Below are 19189 nucleotides of genomic sequence, written 5' to 3'. Positions count from 1 at the left end.
ATTAAAATACATGTTTTTATAACACTTGCCTGTCTATCAGTGCCCTCATCTGATTCAACATCTCCAGCCTCGACTACCGGAGATTTGATCTCTTCACTAACATTAACCTGGTTAACAGGTTCCTCTTTGACTGGATTTTTCCTTGCCATTCCAAACATCTTGAAAGGGTCCAGTCTAAGTGGTTCAGGAGGGGAAGTGAAGAAATCTGCACGAGCAGCCTTAGCCATGGTCGAATTTGCACCATTTGTAACAGTAGACTGTGTGTTTGACTGGCTAGAAGCACCTTGAGACTTTGATCCTTTGACAGCAGATGTCGCCTCCGAAACTGAGTTTTTGGACAAAAGGGGTTCGGACTTGGACTCTGCAGCTGTGCGGTAGTCTGAACGAGACTCGGTTTTGGAACTAACAGGTTCAGCTGACTCATCCTCCATCTCTGTGTCTGAATCATCAGTGTCAGATTCCTCATCATATTCTGCAAAAATAATGACAATCATTGCAATAGTTACATTGATGTTTTTCAATTAAGGTACTGTCATATCAAAACAGAATTAAGAAAATCCTTTGTAATTTAGTGTAAATGAAAATCATATTATTTTTCAAATTGAATTTACTTGGCTATAAACTTGCTAGTAACACTTCATATCCAAATATGCATTTATTTAAAATAAAGTTTCATTAAAACTAGAAATGTGTCCATAGGACACGGATGCCCCCACACGCCACTGTTCTGTCAATCTTATGACTCTAGGTCAAATATTTTTTGGACTACATGTGCCACAAGTTGAAAACTAAAAATCGACAAAGGGCCATAATTCTGTTAAATTTGGTCGAAGCAAAAATTCCTTCCTTTACTACCATCTACACATTAAGGTTGTTAATCCCTGGAAGTTTAAGCAAAATCTGCCATCCGGTTTAAGAGGAGTTGCGTTCACAAAATTTCTACATAGTATATAATGAAAAAATCAACAAAGGGCCATAATTCTGTTAAATTTGGTTGCAGCAAAAATTCCTTTCTTTACTACCATCTACACATTAAGGTTGTTCATCCCTGGAAGTCTAAGCAAAATCTGCCATCCGGTTTAAGAGGAGTTGCATTCACAAAATTTCTACATAGTATATAGTGAAAAAATCAACAAAGGACCATAATTCTGTAAAATTTGGTCGCAGCAAAAATTCCTTCCTTTACTACCATCTACACCTGTAGGTTGTTCATCCCTTTAAGTTTAAGCAAAATCTGCCATCCGGTTTAAGAGGAGTTGCGTTCACAAAATTTCTACATAGTATATAGTGAAAAAATCAACAAAGGGCCATAATTCTGTTAAATTTGGTCGCAGCAAAAATTCTTTCCTTTACTACCATCTACACATTAAGGTTGTTCATCTCTGTAAGTTTAAGCAAAATCTGCCATCCGGTTTAAGAGGAGTTGCGTTCACAAAATTTCTACATAGTATCTAGTGAAAAAATCAACAAAGGGCCATAATTCTGTTAAATTTAGTCGCAGCGAAAATTCCTTCCTTTACTACCATCTACACATTAAGGTTGTTCATCCCTGTAAGTTTAAGCAAAATCTGCCATCCGGTTTAAGAGGAGTTGCGCTCACAATATTTCGGGACGTACGGACGGACGGACAAGTGCAACGCTATATGCTCCCACATTGTGGGGGCATAAAAACCTGTATTAATTTCATGATAAACTATAGAACAACATTATGGGTACTAAATGCCCTTTTTATTCCATTTAAAGGGTTCTTTTTGCCTTTCCATGATACTCTGTAGCATCTGATGGGACCCAACATACATATTTGCCTTCATTATGACCTTAAAAGTATCTTTTCCAGGTAACAGCTTTTTCATAAAATAAGGAACAAAAACAATTTCGATACCTAGACCCCTTTTTCAGATATAGAGAATAACAGGTTACTGTCTTTTGAGAAAGGGTTGCCGAGCCCCTTCCGGACCATATCTAGCCGAGTCTGAGAAATCCCTTCCTCAAAAGACAGTAACCTGTTATTCTTTTTATCATGCCTCTATTATGACTTTGCATCTTATTTTTTTAATTCGGGGCGCTAACTTCCTGAAAGTACGGTAACCACAAGAGGGTTTTACGCCAAAAAAGTAGTCCGAGGGTTTTTACCAATAATTTTATAACACAACACAATTTTTGGTACAATCTGTTTTAACAATTTATTTACTGTGTATTATCATAAATATTCAGCAAAGTCAATTAAACAATACCAACAATAAACATCATCAATGCTGATCTGGCGTAGGAACATAGTGTTCTCAAGTCACTGACTGAGAAAGGTTGATGTTCTCAGACAGGCTTTATCAGGCAGTTGTCATAGTAATGGCATGATAAAATACCATCTATTAATGAAAAATCAAAAGAAACAATATAAATTTGTAACTGACCTTCGACCTCAGTGTCTTCATCCTCTTGTTGAGTATTGATGAGGTTTTCCCTGGAGTGTCTAAGACTCTCTCTGGCTAGACTGATTGATTCCTCCAGCTTGCCTGACGTGTAAAGATCTACTGCTTCCTGGAATTCTTCATCTTCTGACCTGCATCATCAAATAATAATAGTTATTATAACACCATTATTATAAACATGTTAACTTTATCTTGACTATGATAAAGGCTTAAAGCTTTTATGAACTAAACTGGTATCTGATTCCTGGAACTAACCGAGTACTGGTGTCATATGAGGAAAACTTAGTTGTGACTCTAATAGGTCTCGAAACCAAAGGTTTCTGGGCTGAGGCCACACCTCTCCTTAATCATTACACTGTGCCATATAAATGATTTTGGTCATTTAATGTGATAGAAATAATTGGTGCTAAAAATGAACTCTATAGATAAACATATTTCCAACAGCCTGTTTGTCACCAAAATGGCACTCTAAAGTGTAATTACAAGCTGAAAAAGGTTAAAGAAATATGTGACATAACTATTTCTAACTATTACATGACTTATTTCAACAAAAACATCCTAAATAGATACAGCAGCTTTAGTGGTTAAGTTTTAATTTCAACAAATCATATCATTATACATGTATACTAGTTTTTCCCATCTTTTAATACATTGCACTCAGATGGTCCATCCTTTTTTTTATAATACTGCATGTTTGTAACATTGTTTTCATTTAATAATCCTGACATTTATATAATTTTATATACACAGCTGCCATCAATTTATGAAGAAATCTCATTTTTTTCTCTATAAAATAAAAGTTTGCTGTGTTATAAACTTGTTATAAATATTCCTGACAGGTTAAATGACCATATAAAAACAGCTGTTTGCAATATATTTCCAAACACCATTTATATAGGACCATATAACCTGTCAAAAATCTTTATAACTAATGATACAAAACAAATCAATAAAATAATGAAAAGACCTTTGCAATACACTAACCTCTTAACAAACTAAACATAAAGTGCAATATCCACTTACTCCATGTAACAAAATTAACTTACAATGCAATATCAACTTAAAGTATATTTACAATTAAGTGCACAGTGGAATTAAATTTACACTGCAATTTCCATTTAAAATTATACAGTGCAATATAATATTTATCAAACTGATTTAAGAAAGAAACACAAAAAACCTGACCTTTACTGTGTAATAAACACTTATAAAACTTAATTTACTTAGCAATCACCACTTCGTATTTCTTTAAGTAATCAAGATGCAATAATTAAACAGAAAATCCTTTTATATTATAATTTGTATCCAAAATAAGAAGTTGCAAACAATATGGATAAAAAAACAAAACATTTTGTGTATATTTATATAAGACAATAAAATCGACATGTCTTCAACTGAAAAGTCTATCACTGTTAGTTGCTGTATCATCTAAACTGTGTTAAACTCTGACAAACATGCCTCTAAATGCATTCCTTATTACAGAATTGGGGTCAGTTAGTTCTAGATACATTTTTATAATTCAAGCTGATAACCTATTAACCAGTGTTCCTGGATATTTCTCATCAGTATTAATTTTTTTTCTACAAATATCTGCATACTTCACTACATTCGTTGTTCAAACTTATGTTCAATATCCAATATGGTGGCTCAAAAAAAAACAAAAACAAACTCATCCAAATCTAAAAACAGACAAAGGTTGCATGAAGCACAAACCCCTTTTGTCTAGGGAATAATTATGACTAGGTTACATAAGGCATGTTAAAGTTCATTTGTGGAACAACCAAGTCCAAAATTTACTAAAACCAAGACACTAAACACAGTTGCATGGTATTCTCAGTATATAGGATTCATGCACAACTCTTTGATATTAATTTTAATCTTGACATTGAAAAAACGTGAAAAATTCATGCACTCTTTTAAGCTGTGAACTGACAATTCACATTCCAAAATCAACTCTTTAACTGCTAAATATATATACATCATACAGATTATAACTCTTATTTAATATCATATCAAGATCAGGGGAAAAACTAAGGGGGATAATTCTGCAGCATTCCCGAGCAGTTTATCGTACCAAACATCCAAGAGTTCCGTCACTTCCTCATAATCCAGCACATCCATTTCTGATAAAAGCTCTCTGAAATTTGTTCTTACCATATAATCTACTGTAAATAATTCATTCCCCATATCAAATCTAAATAAACTTATAAGTCTCTATAAGTTTGGTCAAGCAAAAACATTTATGTGATCACCAACTTATTTATTCTGATCTGAAATTAATTTCCAATATTTTCTTATGGTGAAAAAAAATATGTTTACGTTTATAATTCAATTTTGACTCCAATAATCTGTTAATCCTTTATATTATATCATACATAAATGAATTCCTTATCTTTATTCCTTCATTAAAATCAGTGGGGGCTGACAGGCCAGTCCCTATAATGCAAGGAAACTTTTAGTTGTGGGTACAAGTGATTTATCCATATTATTTAGACGATCATGTATGATATTATTTAATTTTAATTCTTCAACCATACATTTCTGTATATTTTTTCTATATATTTTTAAAAAGAGAATACCCCATTTTTGAAAAATTTTAAAAAACAATAATATCTAAAAGAGTCGTCGGAATCCTTTTCCCCTCGTCGTATAGGGAACTTCCTTTTAAAGTTGCCCGTGATCACGTGATAATGACATGCTCATGTTATGCTCACACTGCTCCTCCTCGGTCTCTTCCTGTAATCCCTCGATCGTGTTCTCAAACTCTATACGCTCTGGTGTCTTCAAACTACTCACAAGATCATCAGGGTTTGAGACAGGTGACAGCATCTCTGAAAAAAGAAAATTTTACAATGTACAAAGCAACCAGGCAAACATGCTCTAAAAACAAAAACATTTCATGAAGTCAGTATCCATTTTAATATTTTCAGATAAACTTTTTCCATTACATTGCAACATCTTAACTTGACCGATTTCAAACAGCACTTCTTAAGATACAATGTCGGTATCATTTTTATTCTATTAAAAGTGGTGGAAGTCTTATGGCACACTTTTCCAAGCAAAAAGTTTAGCTAGCCTTATACTCCCTAAAATGAATTTCCAAACAGGCCACAAAGAACTCTGCAGGAAAAAAAACCCAGTGCCAACTGGAAAGAAAAAGGTATTTTGTAAACAAATCTAAACAAATCTAACCTGGTATTTTCTTGGAAGGAGATCTAGATGTTGCAGAAACTTTGGTAGGTGTTGGTCCCAGGTCAGCAGGTTGACTTGGAATGTTTTTCTTGGAAACATCATCTGGAGCATCTTCAGCTACACGTTTACGAGCTGGCTTACCAAACCTACTCTGAGGTAATGCATGGCGACAACAGAAGAATCTGTATGCTGAAAATATAGAAAAATCCCATTTAAAATGGTATGGCGATTTTCTTGTTAATAAAGATATTGAAACATTTTCAGTTAAATGCAACACTTTACTGACTCAAATTATTGAATGGACATGTAATGACATGTTTGCAAAAAAACATTATTACAAATGTACATGTTTTGCTATGAAAAACATATACAAGAAACATAACAATGCCATGAAACCAGAAATTGTTTTTCTATTTTTAGTAACAGTGACCTTGACCCTAGGGGGCCAAAAAGCAATCCAAAGCACTGTTTCCACATAAAACTTACTATATACCAAGTCTGATCCCAACTTTAGTGATCAACCAGAAACCACATATTTTGTGACTGCCCGATAGCCCGTCATTCGCCAAAGTAATAACCAAAATTTTCAACAACGAAAACCTGGTTTAAATTTGCAAATATCTAAAAAGCAACCTACCGTCACCATAATTATTCTTGTCCACAGAATACGTATTACTCCTGAGTTGTACTTGACAAAACTCGCACTTAAAACATTGACTATGGAAGAACAAATTCTCTACTGTCATACGCTCCATTATATACACACGTTTACCGCAGAAGAAACAGAATTCACTGGCCGGCTGGGCTGCTACCATCATTGGCTGCCCTTTCTGTTGAAAATATGATATAAAAATTCTTATAACTTTTTTTATAAAGTCATCAATTTTTTTTTTAAAAAGATGGAAAAGGAGTTTCATCTACCATTCAAGGTATTTCAATCATTTATCTGTTAAAAAATCAAAATAATTTTCTATTAATTCAAAAGCACAAGTCAGTTAAAGAACATTCAGTGTCATTATTTTTAGTTTCATTTAAAATCGCACTGACACTGTTATGGTCATATTGTAACTTTCAAGCCTTCCTGGTAAAAGTACACCTCAGTATGATTTGTTGCATAACAAAGATTTGTGGCCGGGGAAAAAACACCCTGACCTCCCTCAAGATTTTTTTTATATAGTTTCAGCACAGACAAATAACAAATCTTCTAAATCCTTTTACATGAAATGTAGATAAAAGTAGTATAAAAGTTTGCATATCTTAAACACAAAGATCAAGTTCTTATGATGGCAAGAACGTATGCCATCAAAGTGCCATATACAATGTGAGGGAAGAGAAGGGTAGAGAGGGTAAATAGCAAAACTTACCACTTTTCTAGACAGAGGTTCTGGTGGGGGTTGGTCACTATTCTTTTTAAATTTCGAAACCAGTAACTCTGCCATCTTGCTCACTGTAAACACAAAAGAACATTATATAGTAGATCAATATAAATATCAACTGTGCTCTGTATTCTTATGATTGATTATGAGACAATTGTTAAACACTCTGCATATCTTCTTCCTGTGACACTTTAAAAAACCTTTCCCTTTATTTTTATAACCAGACATTACTTAATTATATTCCAAAATATTTTTTCTCAAAATTTACTGCAGCAATTTAGGGAATAAAAATGCTGTTTTCCAAACCATGCTCTTTCCCTTCAAAATTGGCCACAGACAATTGTCTTGGAATATTTATTTATTCCTTCCCACTTGATTTGAGAGATTAATGAGTATAATTTGACATTTACTAAAGGAGAAAATGCTATTTCTCTTATAGAATCCAAAACCACAGTCTATGCTTATTGTCAGTCCAGACCTTACTGCGATGTAAGCATAAAAAGACAAAACTCTTACAACAGCAAATTCTTTGTTAAGAACAAGAAATTTATCATTCTGAGCAAAACCCTGCTGTATATACTGAAAGAATTTATTTGTAGAAGTTTTATTTGTCTCATTTACTTCAATGCCATTAAACATAAATACAATCACATGGATAGTTGCTGTTTTTGTTCGGATTAAGGCAAATACAATGAGAGGCGGAGTGGTCGAGAAGCTGACGTGTTGGACTAGTGATATAAAGATTGCTGGTTGTGTGGGTTCAAACCCCGTCAAGGGCAAGTATTCATTGCTTAGTACTGGTTGGTTCCAGGGATGGATTTAAGAGTGTTTCAATAAGCTAATAGCTTCCAACACAATTTAACTAAAATATATTCTGATATACTAAAAACAATGACATCAAAAAGCGAAAAGTTGTTTCTCGCCTTCTAAAAAGGCACAACAATTTGTTAGAATTAAATTTCTATAAACCAATAACTGACCTTTAACTACAGGCATCATCTCCTCTTTCATTTTAATATCTTTAAGCTGGTCAGGTTTTTCAGTGGTCAGTCTGTTGGTGATTTCGTCCATGGGTAGCTTCGGACAGCTCTCACGAGTCTTATGTATAACTATTTCATTTTTGGCGTTACTCTGACCTAGTTGACTTGAAATTTTATCAATAGGAAGTCTGCTGTACCTTGTCAACTCTACATTACCATTCTATAAAAAATCATAACAGCATGAAAGAATCATCAGTAAAAGTCTGTGACAAAATAACAAGTTATGAACTGGACAATACATCTGGTACCCTAACTACTACAAGAGTTGTGCGGCCATTTGTTTTTGTTAGTCTTAACTGTTTTCTTCTTTTTTTTTCAAATAATGAATATGTTGTCCCGAAACCTAATCTTGTTGCTCAGATAGCAAGACTGATGGAAAAAGTTGGATTACTATATGCCCTTTTGGGGGTATAAAAGAAGCTTTACTGGAAACTAATTGCCTTAAAATTCAGGAATAATCCTTACTTTTTTTACCCAAAAGTAACAATAAATAGCACGATGATTCATGTTATACAAGATTTTTAAAGTGATATCATATTACCTATATTAGTCATTACATTTTATATTAAACCTTACTGCTTTTCCTCCACATTTTACATAGAAAAAGGAAAATATTTGCTTAAAGCATGATGAATATCATTTTAAAGCGAAAGCTTTCAATACTACAATATGCTGGTGTCTGGAGAGAACTTATATATTTTTCACTTCTATATAAAATATTATTAATATTGGTTTAAAAGAAAGACATCTGGTCGTTATATTTTATAACATTTAAAAAACAGATTCATACAGACTCAATTAAACACAATTTAACTTGACGAATTTTCCAAGTTTTACTGTTGAGGTAAAAACAAAACATGACCCTCCAGGCTTGATTACACTGCAGTTTAACACCCAGTATAATTTATAACGTTTTGATCCTACAAAATGGTTTTAAAAAATAATTCAAGTATGACTAAAAGAACGTTCATCAAAAGTTGTTTTTTTAAAGAGACTAATAATCTAACAGATCAGTCAAGCAGAAAGTAACTCAAGATATGACTGCATCTTGAAACTACTCACAGTAATGTCCCTTGTCTTTGGATCCCAGTTAGAGGACAAAACTCCCGCCAGCTTAGTTACATTTTCTCTACTGTAGTTATTATTGTTGTTGTTTTGATTGAATTCATCAGTCAGGTCCTTCTCTTTCTTTATGGATTTCTTCAGTTTAGACAAACTGACTCGTGAAGACCGAAGTTTTTGTAGAATTGAGAGACGATGACTGGGTGATCTGTGTTTACGATTCTCATCGAAACTACTGTTTAAGAAATCATCTGAAATATACGCATATTTATTTTAAAAAGCTTGACAATTTCAACTTGGATAGTAAACTAGCCATGATACAATAAAATAAGAAGGTTAATACAAAATGTAAAATCAAAACTTGAAATTACTTAAATCTTTGATGTTTTTAAATTGAGAAAGAAAATTCAATCAAATGCTATACTTATATATCTATTTATCCGTAAATTTCTAAAGTTTGAAAAAATATTTAAAGAAAAAATTTATTTTCTGGTTATGTGCAATCATAATTAGCACATTGTATAACCAGTGCAAAATTGGTTCTATATTAAGAGACCATTTTATCAAGAGACCACATTTGACATGACCCTTGAGCGGTCTCTTCATAAAAGATTGACTGCATAATCATGAAGGTTTAAATAACATCAACTGGCACATTGAAAGTTTTACTGCTATGAAGGAAAGAATGAAATCTCCAGGTTTCTTTCCAAACTTCCATTGCCTAATTGAAAACCAATCTAAATATTTTCAGTCTCCAATTCAGTCTAGGATTCAAACCCTGACAGTGAGCCACATATGGCACGAGATCTTCTACTATAAACACTGCATTTCAGCATGTCAACGTTGGCCAATTGATATACATATCCATATCAATCCCTTACCAATACAATAAACAAGAGGGCCATGATGGCCCTGAGGTCGCTCACCTGTATATAGGCCCCCAACCCCCCCCCCCCCCCCCAACGTTGCAGGGCCAATTTAACCTAAGGGCTTTTATTTGCACAAACTTGGTAGACACCCATAAGAAGATGTTTCATGCTAAACATCTAAGCTCTAGCTCATTGGGCTTTTTAAAAGAAGATTTTTTAAGTTTTTACTATACACATATAGTTAAAAACAATGACACCCTGGGCCGGGCCAGTTTTGACCCCAGGGCTTTTATTTAAACAAACTTTGTAGACACTTACTAGAAGATGTTTCATGCTTAATATCTAAACTCTAGCTATTTGGGTTTTTTCAAAGAAGATTTTAAGTTTTTGCTATACACATATAAGGAAAATCAATGACCCCCGGGGCGGTGCCAATTTTGACCCCAGGGCTTTTATTTGAACAAACTTGGTAGACACCTATTAGAACATGTTTGATGCTAAATATCTTAGCCATAGCTCTTTGAGTTCTTTAAAAGAAGATTTTTTAAGTTTTTACTATATGCATATAGGGAAAATCAATGAACCCCCGGGGCGGGGCCAATTTTGACCCCAGGGCTTTTATTTGAACAAACTTGGTAGACACTTATTAGAACATGTTTCATGCTAAATATCTTAGCTCTAACTCTTTTGGTTCTTTAAAAGAAGATTTTTTAAGTTTTTACTATATGCATATAGGGAAAATCAATGACCCCCTGGGGCGGGGCCAATTTTGACCCCAGGGCTTTTATTTGAACAAACTTGGTAGACACCTATTAGAACATGTTTAATGCTCAATATCTTAGCCATAGCTCTTTGAGTTCTTTAAAAGAGAATTTTTTAAGTTTTTACTATATGCATATAGGGAAAATCAATGACCCCCTGGGGCGGGGCCAATTTTGACCCCAGGCTTTTATTTGAACAAACTTGGTAGACACCCATTAGAACATTTTCATGCTAAATATCTTAGCTCTAGCTCTTTGGTTCTTTAAAAGAAGATTTTTAAGTTTTTACTATATGCATATAGGGAAAATCAATGACCCCCCGGGGCGGGGCCAATTTTGACCCAGGGCTATTATTTGAACAAACTTGGTAGACACCTATTAGAAACATGTTTCATGCTAAATATCTTAGCTCTAGCTCTTTGGGTTCTTTAAAAGAAGATTTTTTAAGTTTTTACTATATGCATATAGGGAAAATCAATGACCCCCTGGGGCGGGGTCAATTTTGACCCCAGGGCTTTTATTTGAACAAACTTGGTAGACACTCACTAGAAGATGTTTCATGCCAAATATCTAAGCCCTAGCTCTTATGGTTTTTTAAAAGAAGATATTTAAAGTTTTTTCTTTCGGTTGCCATGGCAACCAGAGTTCTGCATGGAATTAAATTCTTTGAACAATTTTTGAAGGTGACCACCAAAGGAACATTCCTGTGAAGTTTGGATGAAATTGGCTTAGTGGTTTATGAGGAGATGTCATTTAAAGTAAAAGTTTACGGACGGACGGACGACGGACGGACGACGGACGGACGGACGCCGGACGAAAAGCGATCACAAAAGCTCACCCTGTCACTTTGTGACAGGTGAGCTAAAAATTCATTTTAAGGATATAAAAATTATATTCTCAAAATAAAGTAAAATGCTCACCACTAGGTGGGCGCTGTTTCTTGAAGAGATCATAAAACTGGGAAAGATACGAGACTATGGTAAGTTTATCAGGTTTATCACAGTTAGCCATGTCTTCCCCTGTCAATACAGGATTTATACCAAACTCCTGCTGTGCTACGTCAAATGCAAGCTGGTTGTTCTTTACTACATCTGCTTCATTTAAACTATCATATTCACTGAAAATTCAACATTAATATATAAAATATTAATATATTAAAATATACTGGACAGTAGAACTATTATACTTGGTGAAAAATAAACATAAATTATTCAATAAAAATCAATTAAGAGCAGTAACCGCTTAATTTCAATTTAAATTGAATATAAGTTAACTCATTAATGTACTTAGTTCACAAGTAAAATACTTAACACTCATTGTCACAAAAAGCATTTTATTTTTTTCAGCAAATATCATTTCACTGCTTGACTTTCTGAAGTTATTATCCAATTTAAAATGCATCATAATAAAGAGAAATATTAAACACAATCCTTGTTAGAAAAGTTTGCCTTATTTATGCTTATTTTGAAAACTAAATTGAATATAATACACCTATGTACAAAATTTCATACAATGATTTCTAATAAAGATTAGCTTACATAACATTCTTTAACATGTTATGCGTGAAATATATGAATTTCATGTTTGACATACTCTGCTATGAGTTTGGATCATTCCATTCAAAATGTAGAAATTTAGCATCAGTTAACATGCTGAAACCAAAAGTGATAAGCCTTTGTCACTTATATAGAGTCAGGCGCCAGCCTGTATATCCATGCAGTCTGACATCCTCTATATCATAGGTAGCTCAATTTTTATCTATTTCGAAACTGAAATCCCTTAATTTTCAAATGGACTGTTCCAAATTCAAAGCATCCATTACACCAATTCAGCTGGCCAAGGATTATGTCCTGATCACTATTAGTGCATATAGAGTTGGTAAATAATATCTTACATGGCCTCAGGTTTGAAGAAATGTAACAGAGCGCAGAAGGCGAGTCCACTTTTCCATGATGAAGACAGGTCTGTGACGTTTATTGTATGATATTTCCCAGTGTTCAATATCTTCTGACACCAGCGTAATAAACTATAGGTATCTATAACATCTGAAATACCAAAGAAAAAAACAAAATACATCATAGTAACCGTTGCATAGAAATGACATCATTAAATGGCAGTACATGGATATAACTTAGATAATATATCAAAGAATTATTACTACATTATGAAGGTTTATAACGGTACATGCAAAAAGGTTATTTATAGCATGGGAAAATTACAAATAATTAAGAACATTTATCAGTACCATAGCATATTTTTCATATCTATCACCTCTGTACATGTCTTATGCTGTGTGTTGTTATATAATGTCATTTTGTGGAAATAAGGTATCATTCACTTAAATAACAATACCCAGGTTTAATAAGAATTGACAGATAAAATTAAGTGACCATTTATGAAAACATTCAAAGCAAAATCTTGAAGACCTATGGTGTCCGTCCCTCTATGCAATTTTTTCAGGCACCTGAGTAAAATTACTAACCTATTGTTTACTAAGTTGACTCAACAGCATCCTCGTAATTTAAAAACATTACTTTCTAGTGGGATTCAACCCTACCGTTGTAAAGAAGGTGGGGAGTGTGGGGGTGGGGTGAATAGGTAAAAGCAACTGATTCAATGAGGACATGTTATAAACTTAAAGGCAAGATAGTTGAAATATTGTATGGAATGAGCGGAAACGGTCATGTACACCTAGATACAGGAGAAATAATTTGCTGTGGTCAAACTTGTCTTAACCTAATTATTGCTAATATTACATTATTACCACACACAACAAACCTAACAGATACCAGAAGGACTAGTGTGTTCAGATACAAAGACATGTGCCTATAAATAGCTTCATTGTCTAGACACATCATGGTGCCAAAACTATTTGCATGTCACATACCAGTACTGTTTATTTTCAATTAATAAATTCCTCCATCATTATACTGGTAAAGGTGAGTAACCTGTCAGACTGTATTACCATTACCTAATAGTAATAAACCTGACAATTTTGTAGGTTATTAACACTTACAATAATTGTATCTCAGAAAAATAATCCCAGACTTCATTCCAAACAGCAAAGTCAGCAAATAATAATTCCTTGTTTTCAGGAAGATTTCAACTTTTATCTTGGTAGCTTTTGTCCCCTCAATTGCCCCTCTCTCCCCTTTCATCTGTTTTGGAAAGATGGACATTTGCCCTCCTTGAAATTTTGGAGGGCAGACATTTGCCTCCACCAACCATGTTAATATTTGCCGTATAAATATAGAACAAATTGGAAGGAAAAACAAAGCTTGGCATAATATATCCTGGTTAGTTTTTATCACTTAATCTTCCTTTTTGGGAGCAAATGTCCAAGGGGGCAAATGTCCTTGAATCAGCTGAGGATGCTGCCTTTCCTCACTAATTTCTTTTGACTGAGTATAAATCAAATCTATGTTGCTGCTTAAGAAGTAAAAGATGATCTAAATTACCTATTTACCTTCCATGAAATACCATACAGGATTTAAAGAATAAAGTAATCTAAGGTCAATGAGATTACTTTAAATTCATCCAAAGAGATCCCAAAAGGAAACTAAATTCTAATCTTTCTCATAAATTTTCTTCTAGATTTCATTTTATTCACTTAACTATTACACACATTTGATTATTGCAAGGGTCTTTAGCTCAAATAAAGTATCTTTAAAATATACCATCAGAATTTCCCTTATGATCATAAAAACAGTTTCAGAAGTGTTTAAAGTAAAAATGACATAAGAGATATAATTACCATCTTGAGGTGATTTAGCTGGTATTTCTATGACTTCATCCCTGAGAGTATTATCACCAGTGTCATATAAGTGCATCACTTGTTTCGGTTTTAACCACTTTGACTTCATATTAGTGTATCTGAAATTAACATATATACCCACTGAATTATCTACATCACCTGTGCATTAACTTCAAATAATGCCGCTTAATAATTATTGCGTACCTGAAATTAACACAAACTGGCACCAGAATTTTTTTTTTTCATCACCTTTGCAATGACTTAAAACCACTCTGACTTCATTTGTGTTCTGGAATCAATTCTGAATACCAACTAAATTAGCTTGGATCTTTTTTTCGTAATCAGAATTCACTGCTTTGGCAAGAAAATACTGCAAGGTGCCAACATACAAATAAAGACTATTATATATAATGGTACAAAGGTATTAACATATGTATTAACATATAAACATACAAAAATAAAATGCAGTGTCTAAGGTATATAGAAAAGAAAAGAAATCAAGTCTATTTTTTTTACTGCAACCTATAAATTTTTCTATAACAAGACATTTAACATTAACTTCTGAAAAAATAACAAAACATTTAACATTGACCCAAGACCAAATAACATGAAATTCAACATTAACCTTACAACATAATAACAGGGTATTTAGCATTGACTCAAGACTGAATAACATGACATTCAACATTGACCTTTGACATAAAAACAGGATATTTAACATTGATCAACAGGTTATTTGTCATTGACCTCTGACATAATAACAAGGTATTTGACATTGATCTTTGTCATAATAACAGGATATTCATCATTGACATTTAACATAATAACAGGATATTTGACCTTGACCTCTGACACAACAAGATATTTGACACTGACCTTAAACATAATAACAATATATTTGACATTGACCTTTGACATAATATCAGGATATTTGACATTGACCTTTGTCATAATAACAAGATATTTGACATTGACCTTATACATTATAACAATATACTTGACATTGACCTTTGACATAATATCAGGATATTTGACATTGACCTTTGTCATAATAACAAGATATTTGACATTGACCTTATACATTCTAACAATATACTTGACATTGACCTTTGACATAATAACAGGATATTTGACCTTTGACTTCAAAACATAAATCTTATGAATTAAATGATATGATAAAATGTGCCTTGTTAATAAAAGCAAAGTAAAGGTCAAAACAATTTTTTTAGGCATACTGACATAACAAACTAAGGTCATAATTATCACAACTTGAAATTCACTGGATTAAACCAGTTCTACTAAATGTCGAAGACTGTGCACAGTCACCAAGATAAATCTTGAAATAAAAAACCAGATTAAGAGTCTAGCTCTTACATCATTCCTGTCACACAATGGGAATGAATAATATATGAATCAGAAATCTAACATTGGTTCACATCCCAGGAAAATGGACAGCTATATTTAAGTCAATAAATCCGAAGAGATATCTTGAATAAGATCTACAATACACTGTTACCTTTAATACAGGAGCGTAATATGTTAATGGAACAAAAACTTTTGATAAATAAACAAGAATTGTGCATGTTTTGTTCTCAGTTTTGTTTCCTCTTCAGGATAATGTTTCTAATACCTTTGTTGTTTAATTATATAATTACCATATTTCATCATAAAAGGAAGGAAAATCAAATTTTTATTGCCAAACTAAAAAAGCTTCTTCCAATGAAAAATAACATGCCTGTCCTAGCAAAGTTTGAACAGAATTGAGGCAAGTATTTATTCAAAGCTAGCAACATTAAATTTATAGGTCGTCCTGGCTTCCTACTTTGAACCATTACCACTCTAAGTATCTTAAATGGACTTGTTCAATCTTCAATAAGGACAAAACCATTATCATTTTTAGGTAAAATTTTCACTGAAAAGGGAACAGTGCAGACCATGATCTGATAAGCCATGAACAGTCAGCATAATTCATAATTTGCACTGGTTTCATGGGTAGAATCTGTTAGCAGATTAAGTGTAAGCTCTGTAATTGTACCAACCTAGAAGCTGGATCTAAGGTAAACTGAGCATGGTTGGTCCGCAGGTTTTCTGGGGTAGTTTGAGACAGTAATTGGTACACACTTTCTCTCTCGGCTATCACCTGTAGTGGGGTCATCTTGCCAGAGGACCACTGCTTGATCATCCAGGCAGCATCAAATGCCCCTAGAAAACCTCGAGCACAACCGGATCCTGTAGGCCAGAACGGCTGAAAATAAAATTTTCACTAAGTAAATTTTTTCCCGCATTAATTTATGTATTTGACTACTATAATTTCATGTGAATCTTGAAATGTCACAAGTCAACAAATTTGACTACAGGAAATTTTTAACCAGGGTGTGCTCTTCATTTACTAAACAGTACAATCATCATATGATTTGTATTCATTCAATTTACTTCATACAATTTTACTTAGCATTATTACATATTTGAAAAAAAAAAAAAAATCTGGAAAAAAAAAATTATCAATATAGAAACTTACTTCAAGAAGACTATCCCCTACTAACATGGTCAAGAGTTTCTTCCCTTGTCTCTCAAGGACTCTACAAGAGTTCTCGGCTTGAAACAGAGACGTAAAGTCAAACATAGCCAGATCTGGCCTTCCATAGTGGTTGACAGCAAAGTCCAGGTGAGGCATCATATGTTTGGTTGAGAAATCTGCCGCCTCCTTTGCATAGTTAGCTAAGGCATCTTGGTTCACATTATTATATGACAGTAACACAGCTGTGTCTGAGTAGTCCTATAATACAATAACATATATAGGCAACACAATAGGATTATAATATATCGTGTTCGTTATAGCCTACTGAATTAAGATGCCCTAGTATGACCAGATTAGCTTAACTTTTGAAAATTTTACTTAAATGTAAAAGGGGCATTATTCTGTCAAAATGCTTGATAACCTCATCCTGTGTACAGGTTGGGGGCATGATGGTAAACAAGTGTTTGTTAGTTTGATTATTTCATTTTACGCCTTTTCCCAACAGTATTTCAGTCAAACAGGCGGGTAGTTTCCTAACCATGGTTCCTGAAGAGTTACACCCGTACTAGACTACCTTCCTTCGCGCTAAACTACCAAAGCATCTCCCGGGGATCAAACCCACGCCAGAGAGGTAACTGGATTACAAGTCATCAAATCTAACCCCTCGACCACAGAGGCGGTTTAAACAAGTGTAAAAAGTTTCAAACCCGTATGCCAATGGATAAAATATTTCTTGTGGTACGAAAACTTTAACATAAGTGGTTATGCTGATGCTTGGGGGACTAGGATAGCTCTCCTTGTTCTTAAAATAGTCAAGCTAAAATTTAAATCAAATTTTTGTTGATGTCAATTTAATTAATCAACAAACCTTAAAATAACAGTACAGATAGAAATAACTATCTACATGTATATATGTTTGGAAAATGCAAAGATTTGTTTCCTCAGTGGTTATATTCTGAAATTATGATTTTAATAAGTTACAACTTGATAATTAATCTTGTAAAATATGCTACTGATTTGATTATCTAGGCAAATTAGATATAATGACTCTGTTAATGAACAATTTACCTTTTTTAAGACTCCTTTTTCAAGAAGACTTTGTTTTTTCGCTGTCATGACAAAGTAATGGGTCTCATCTTTATAATATACTATATTCTCTAAATCTATCCCACACTCCTCGTTCAAATCCTTGAAGAACTTTTGGTTGAAAATAAATGCCACACCGCTGATTTCCTCGACGCGAGCCTCAGCCTGTGTGTTCCGGTTGATGAAATTTGCAGTGATGGCAATGGCCAGCTTCCCTCGAAACTCCTTTCTCTTAAAACCTTGATAATATAAAAATTATTTTGTCAATAATAAAGGAAAGTTTTTTTTATATTTTTCTTATAACTACACAGCTTAAAGTTTATAATTATAAATAATGATAGAACTGGCGATTTTTTTGGAAACATTGTTAAGACAGAATATTCTACAATAAATAGGAAGATTTGTGACTTAAATGAGGTTCACTTGGCTAAAAATAGGTACAAACAATGACAGCAATGGCAAATTTCCATCTCTATCTACATTATTACTAAATATATTCACATTTGATATCACATCTTGTGATCTGCAGTGTACAAACATCTGGTTAACATCTATTTTCTATTACACATTGAGGTTATTAATTGAAATTAATGAGATTTGCCAACAATTATTTTAGATTTTTTTCAGGAAAAAATATTCAAGGCTGAAATATCAGACTGGAGGCATGATTCTTGAATTATCTCAATTTAGTATGATTATCTTATTTTCTCATTATTCAATATGATTAGATACTAAAACTGTCACTCATCAATTTTCATGGAATACAAAATGTTTCTAGTCTTATTCTGAAAATATGGTCATCACACTGACAAAAATTATCACAGTCTGTAAACTTGTACAGGCTTGGTTCTCAATCAAACTGAGCCTGTAACATTTTCACTTTTGTTGTTTTGGTAATCTTTAAGGATTCCGTTATTCTCTAGTTTGTAGTCAATTTATTATCACAGAAAGACAAACTAAATATAGAACAAGCAAATGTGTCTATCACTGTATCTTTTCACACAAATTTGATGCTATATAAGTATTAAGCACATTTTACAGTGCAACAAGAAGTAAAATTATTTTGCAAATGCAAAGAACAACAACCACATATCACCATTAT

The 19189-nt window shown here is 33.2% G+C and overlaps 1 protein-coding gene across 1 annotated transcript in view; it reads right to left on the bottom strand.

Annotated features, from left to right (window-relative positions):
• Positions 1 to 19189, bottom strand: part of LOC132759086 (F-actin-monooxygenase MICAL3-like) — a 47936-nt gene that overhangs the window by 12344 nt on the left and 16403 nt on the right. The window contains exons 5-19 of the mRNA XM_060750811.1: positions 18070 to 18326; positions 17002 to 17259; positions 16523 to 16728; positions 14484 to 14602; positions 12624 to 12774; positions 11650 to 11846; positions 9100 to 9350; positions 7978 to 8197; positions 6986 to 7068; positions 6259 to 6451; positions 5622 to 5810; positions 5097 to 5260; positions 4504 to 4643; positions 2412 to 2560; positions 30 to 472 (exon numbers count right to left, since the gene is read on the bottom strand). Of these exons, the coding sequence (XP_060606794.1) occupies positions 30 to 472; positions 2412 to 2560; positions 4504 to 4643; positions 5097 to 5260; positions 5622 to 5810; positions 6259 to 6451; positions 6986 to 7068; positions 7978 to 8197; positions 9100 to 9350; positions 11650 to 11846; positions 12624 to 12774; positions 14484 to 14602; positions 16523 to 16728; positions 17002 to 17259; positions 18070 to 18326 (3020 nt within the window). The remainder of the gene's footprint in view (positions 1 to 29; positions 473 to 2411; positions 2561 to 4503; positions 4644 to 5096; positions 5261 to 5621; positions 5811 to 6258; positions 6452 to 6985; positions 7069 to 7977; positions 8198 to 9099; positions 9351 to 11649; positions 11847 to 12623; positions 12775 to 14483; positions 14603 to 16522; positions 16729 to 17001; positions 17260 to 18069; positions 18327 to 19189) is intronic.

This window comes from Ruditapes philippinarum, unplaced genomic scaffold (assembly GCF_026571515.1).
Source record: "Ruditapes philippinarum isolate M1 unplaced genomic scaffold, ASM2657151v2 ctg1887_1_1_1_1, whole genome shotgun sequence".
Classification (NCBI taxonomy): domain Eukaryota; kingdom Metazoa; phylum Mollusca; class Bivalvia; order Venerida; family Veneridae; genus Ruditapes; species Ruditapes philippinarum.
The sequence above is the reverse complement of the archived record's forward strand: the minus strand, read 5'-3'. Positions and strand labels throughout refer to the sequence as shown.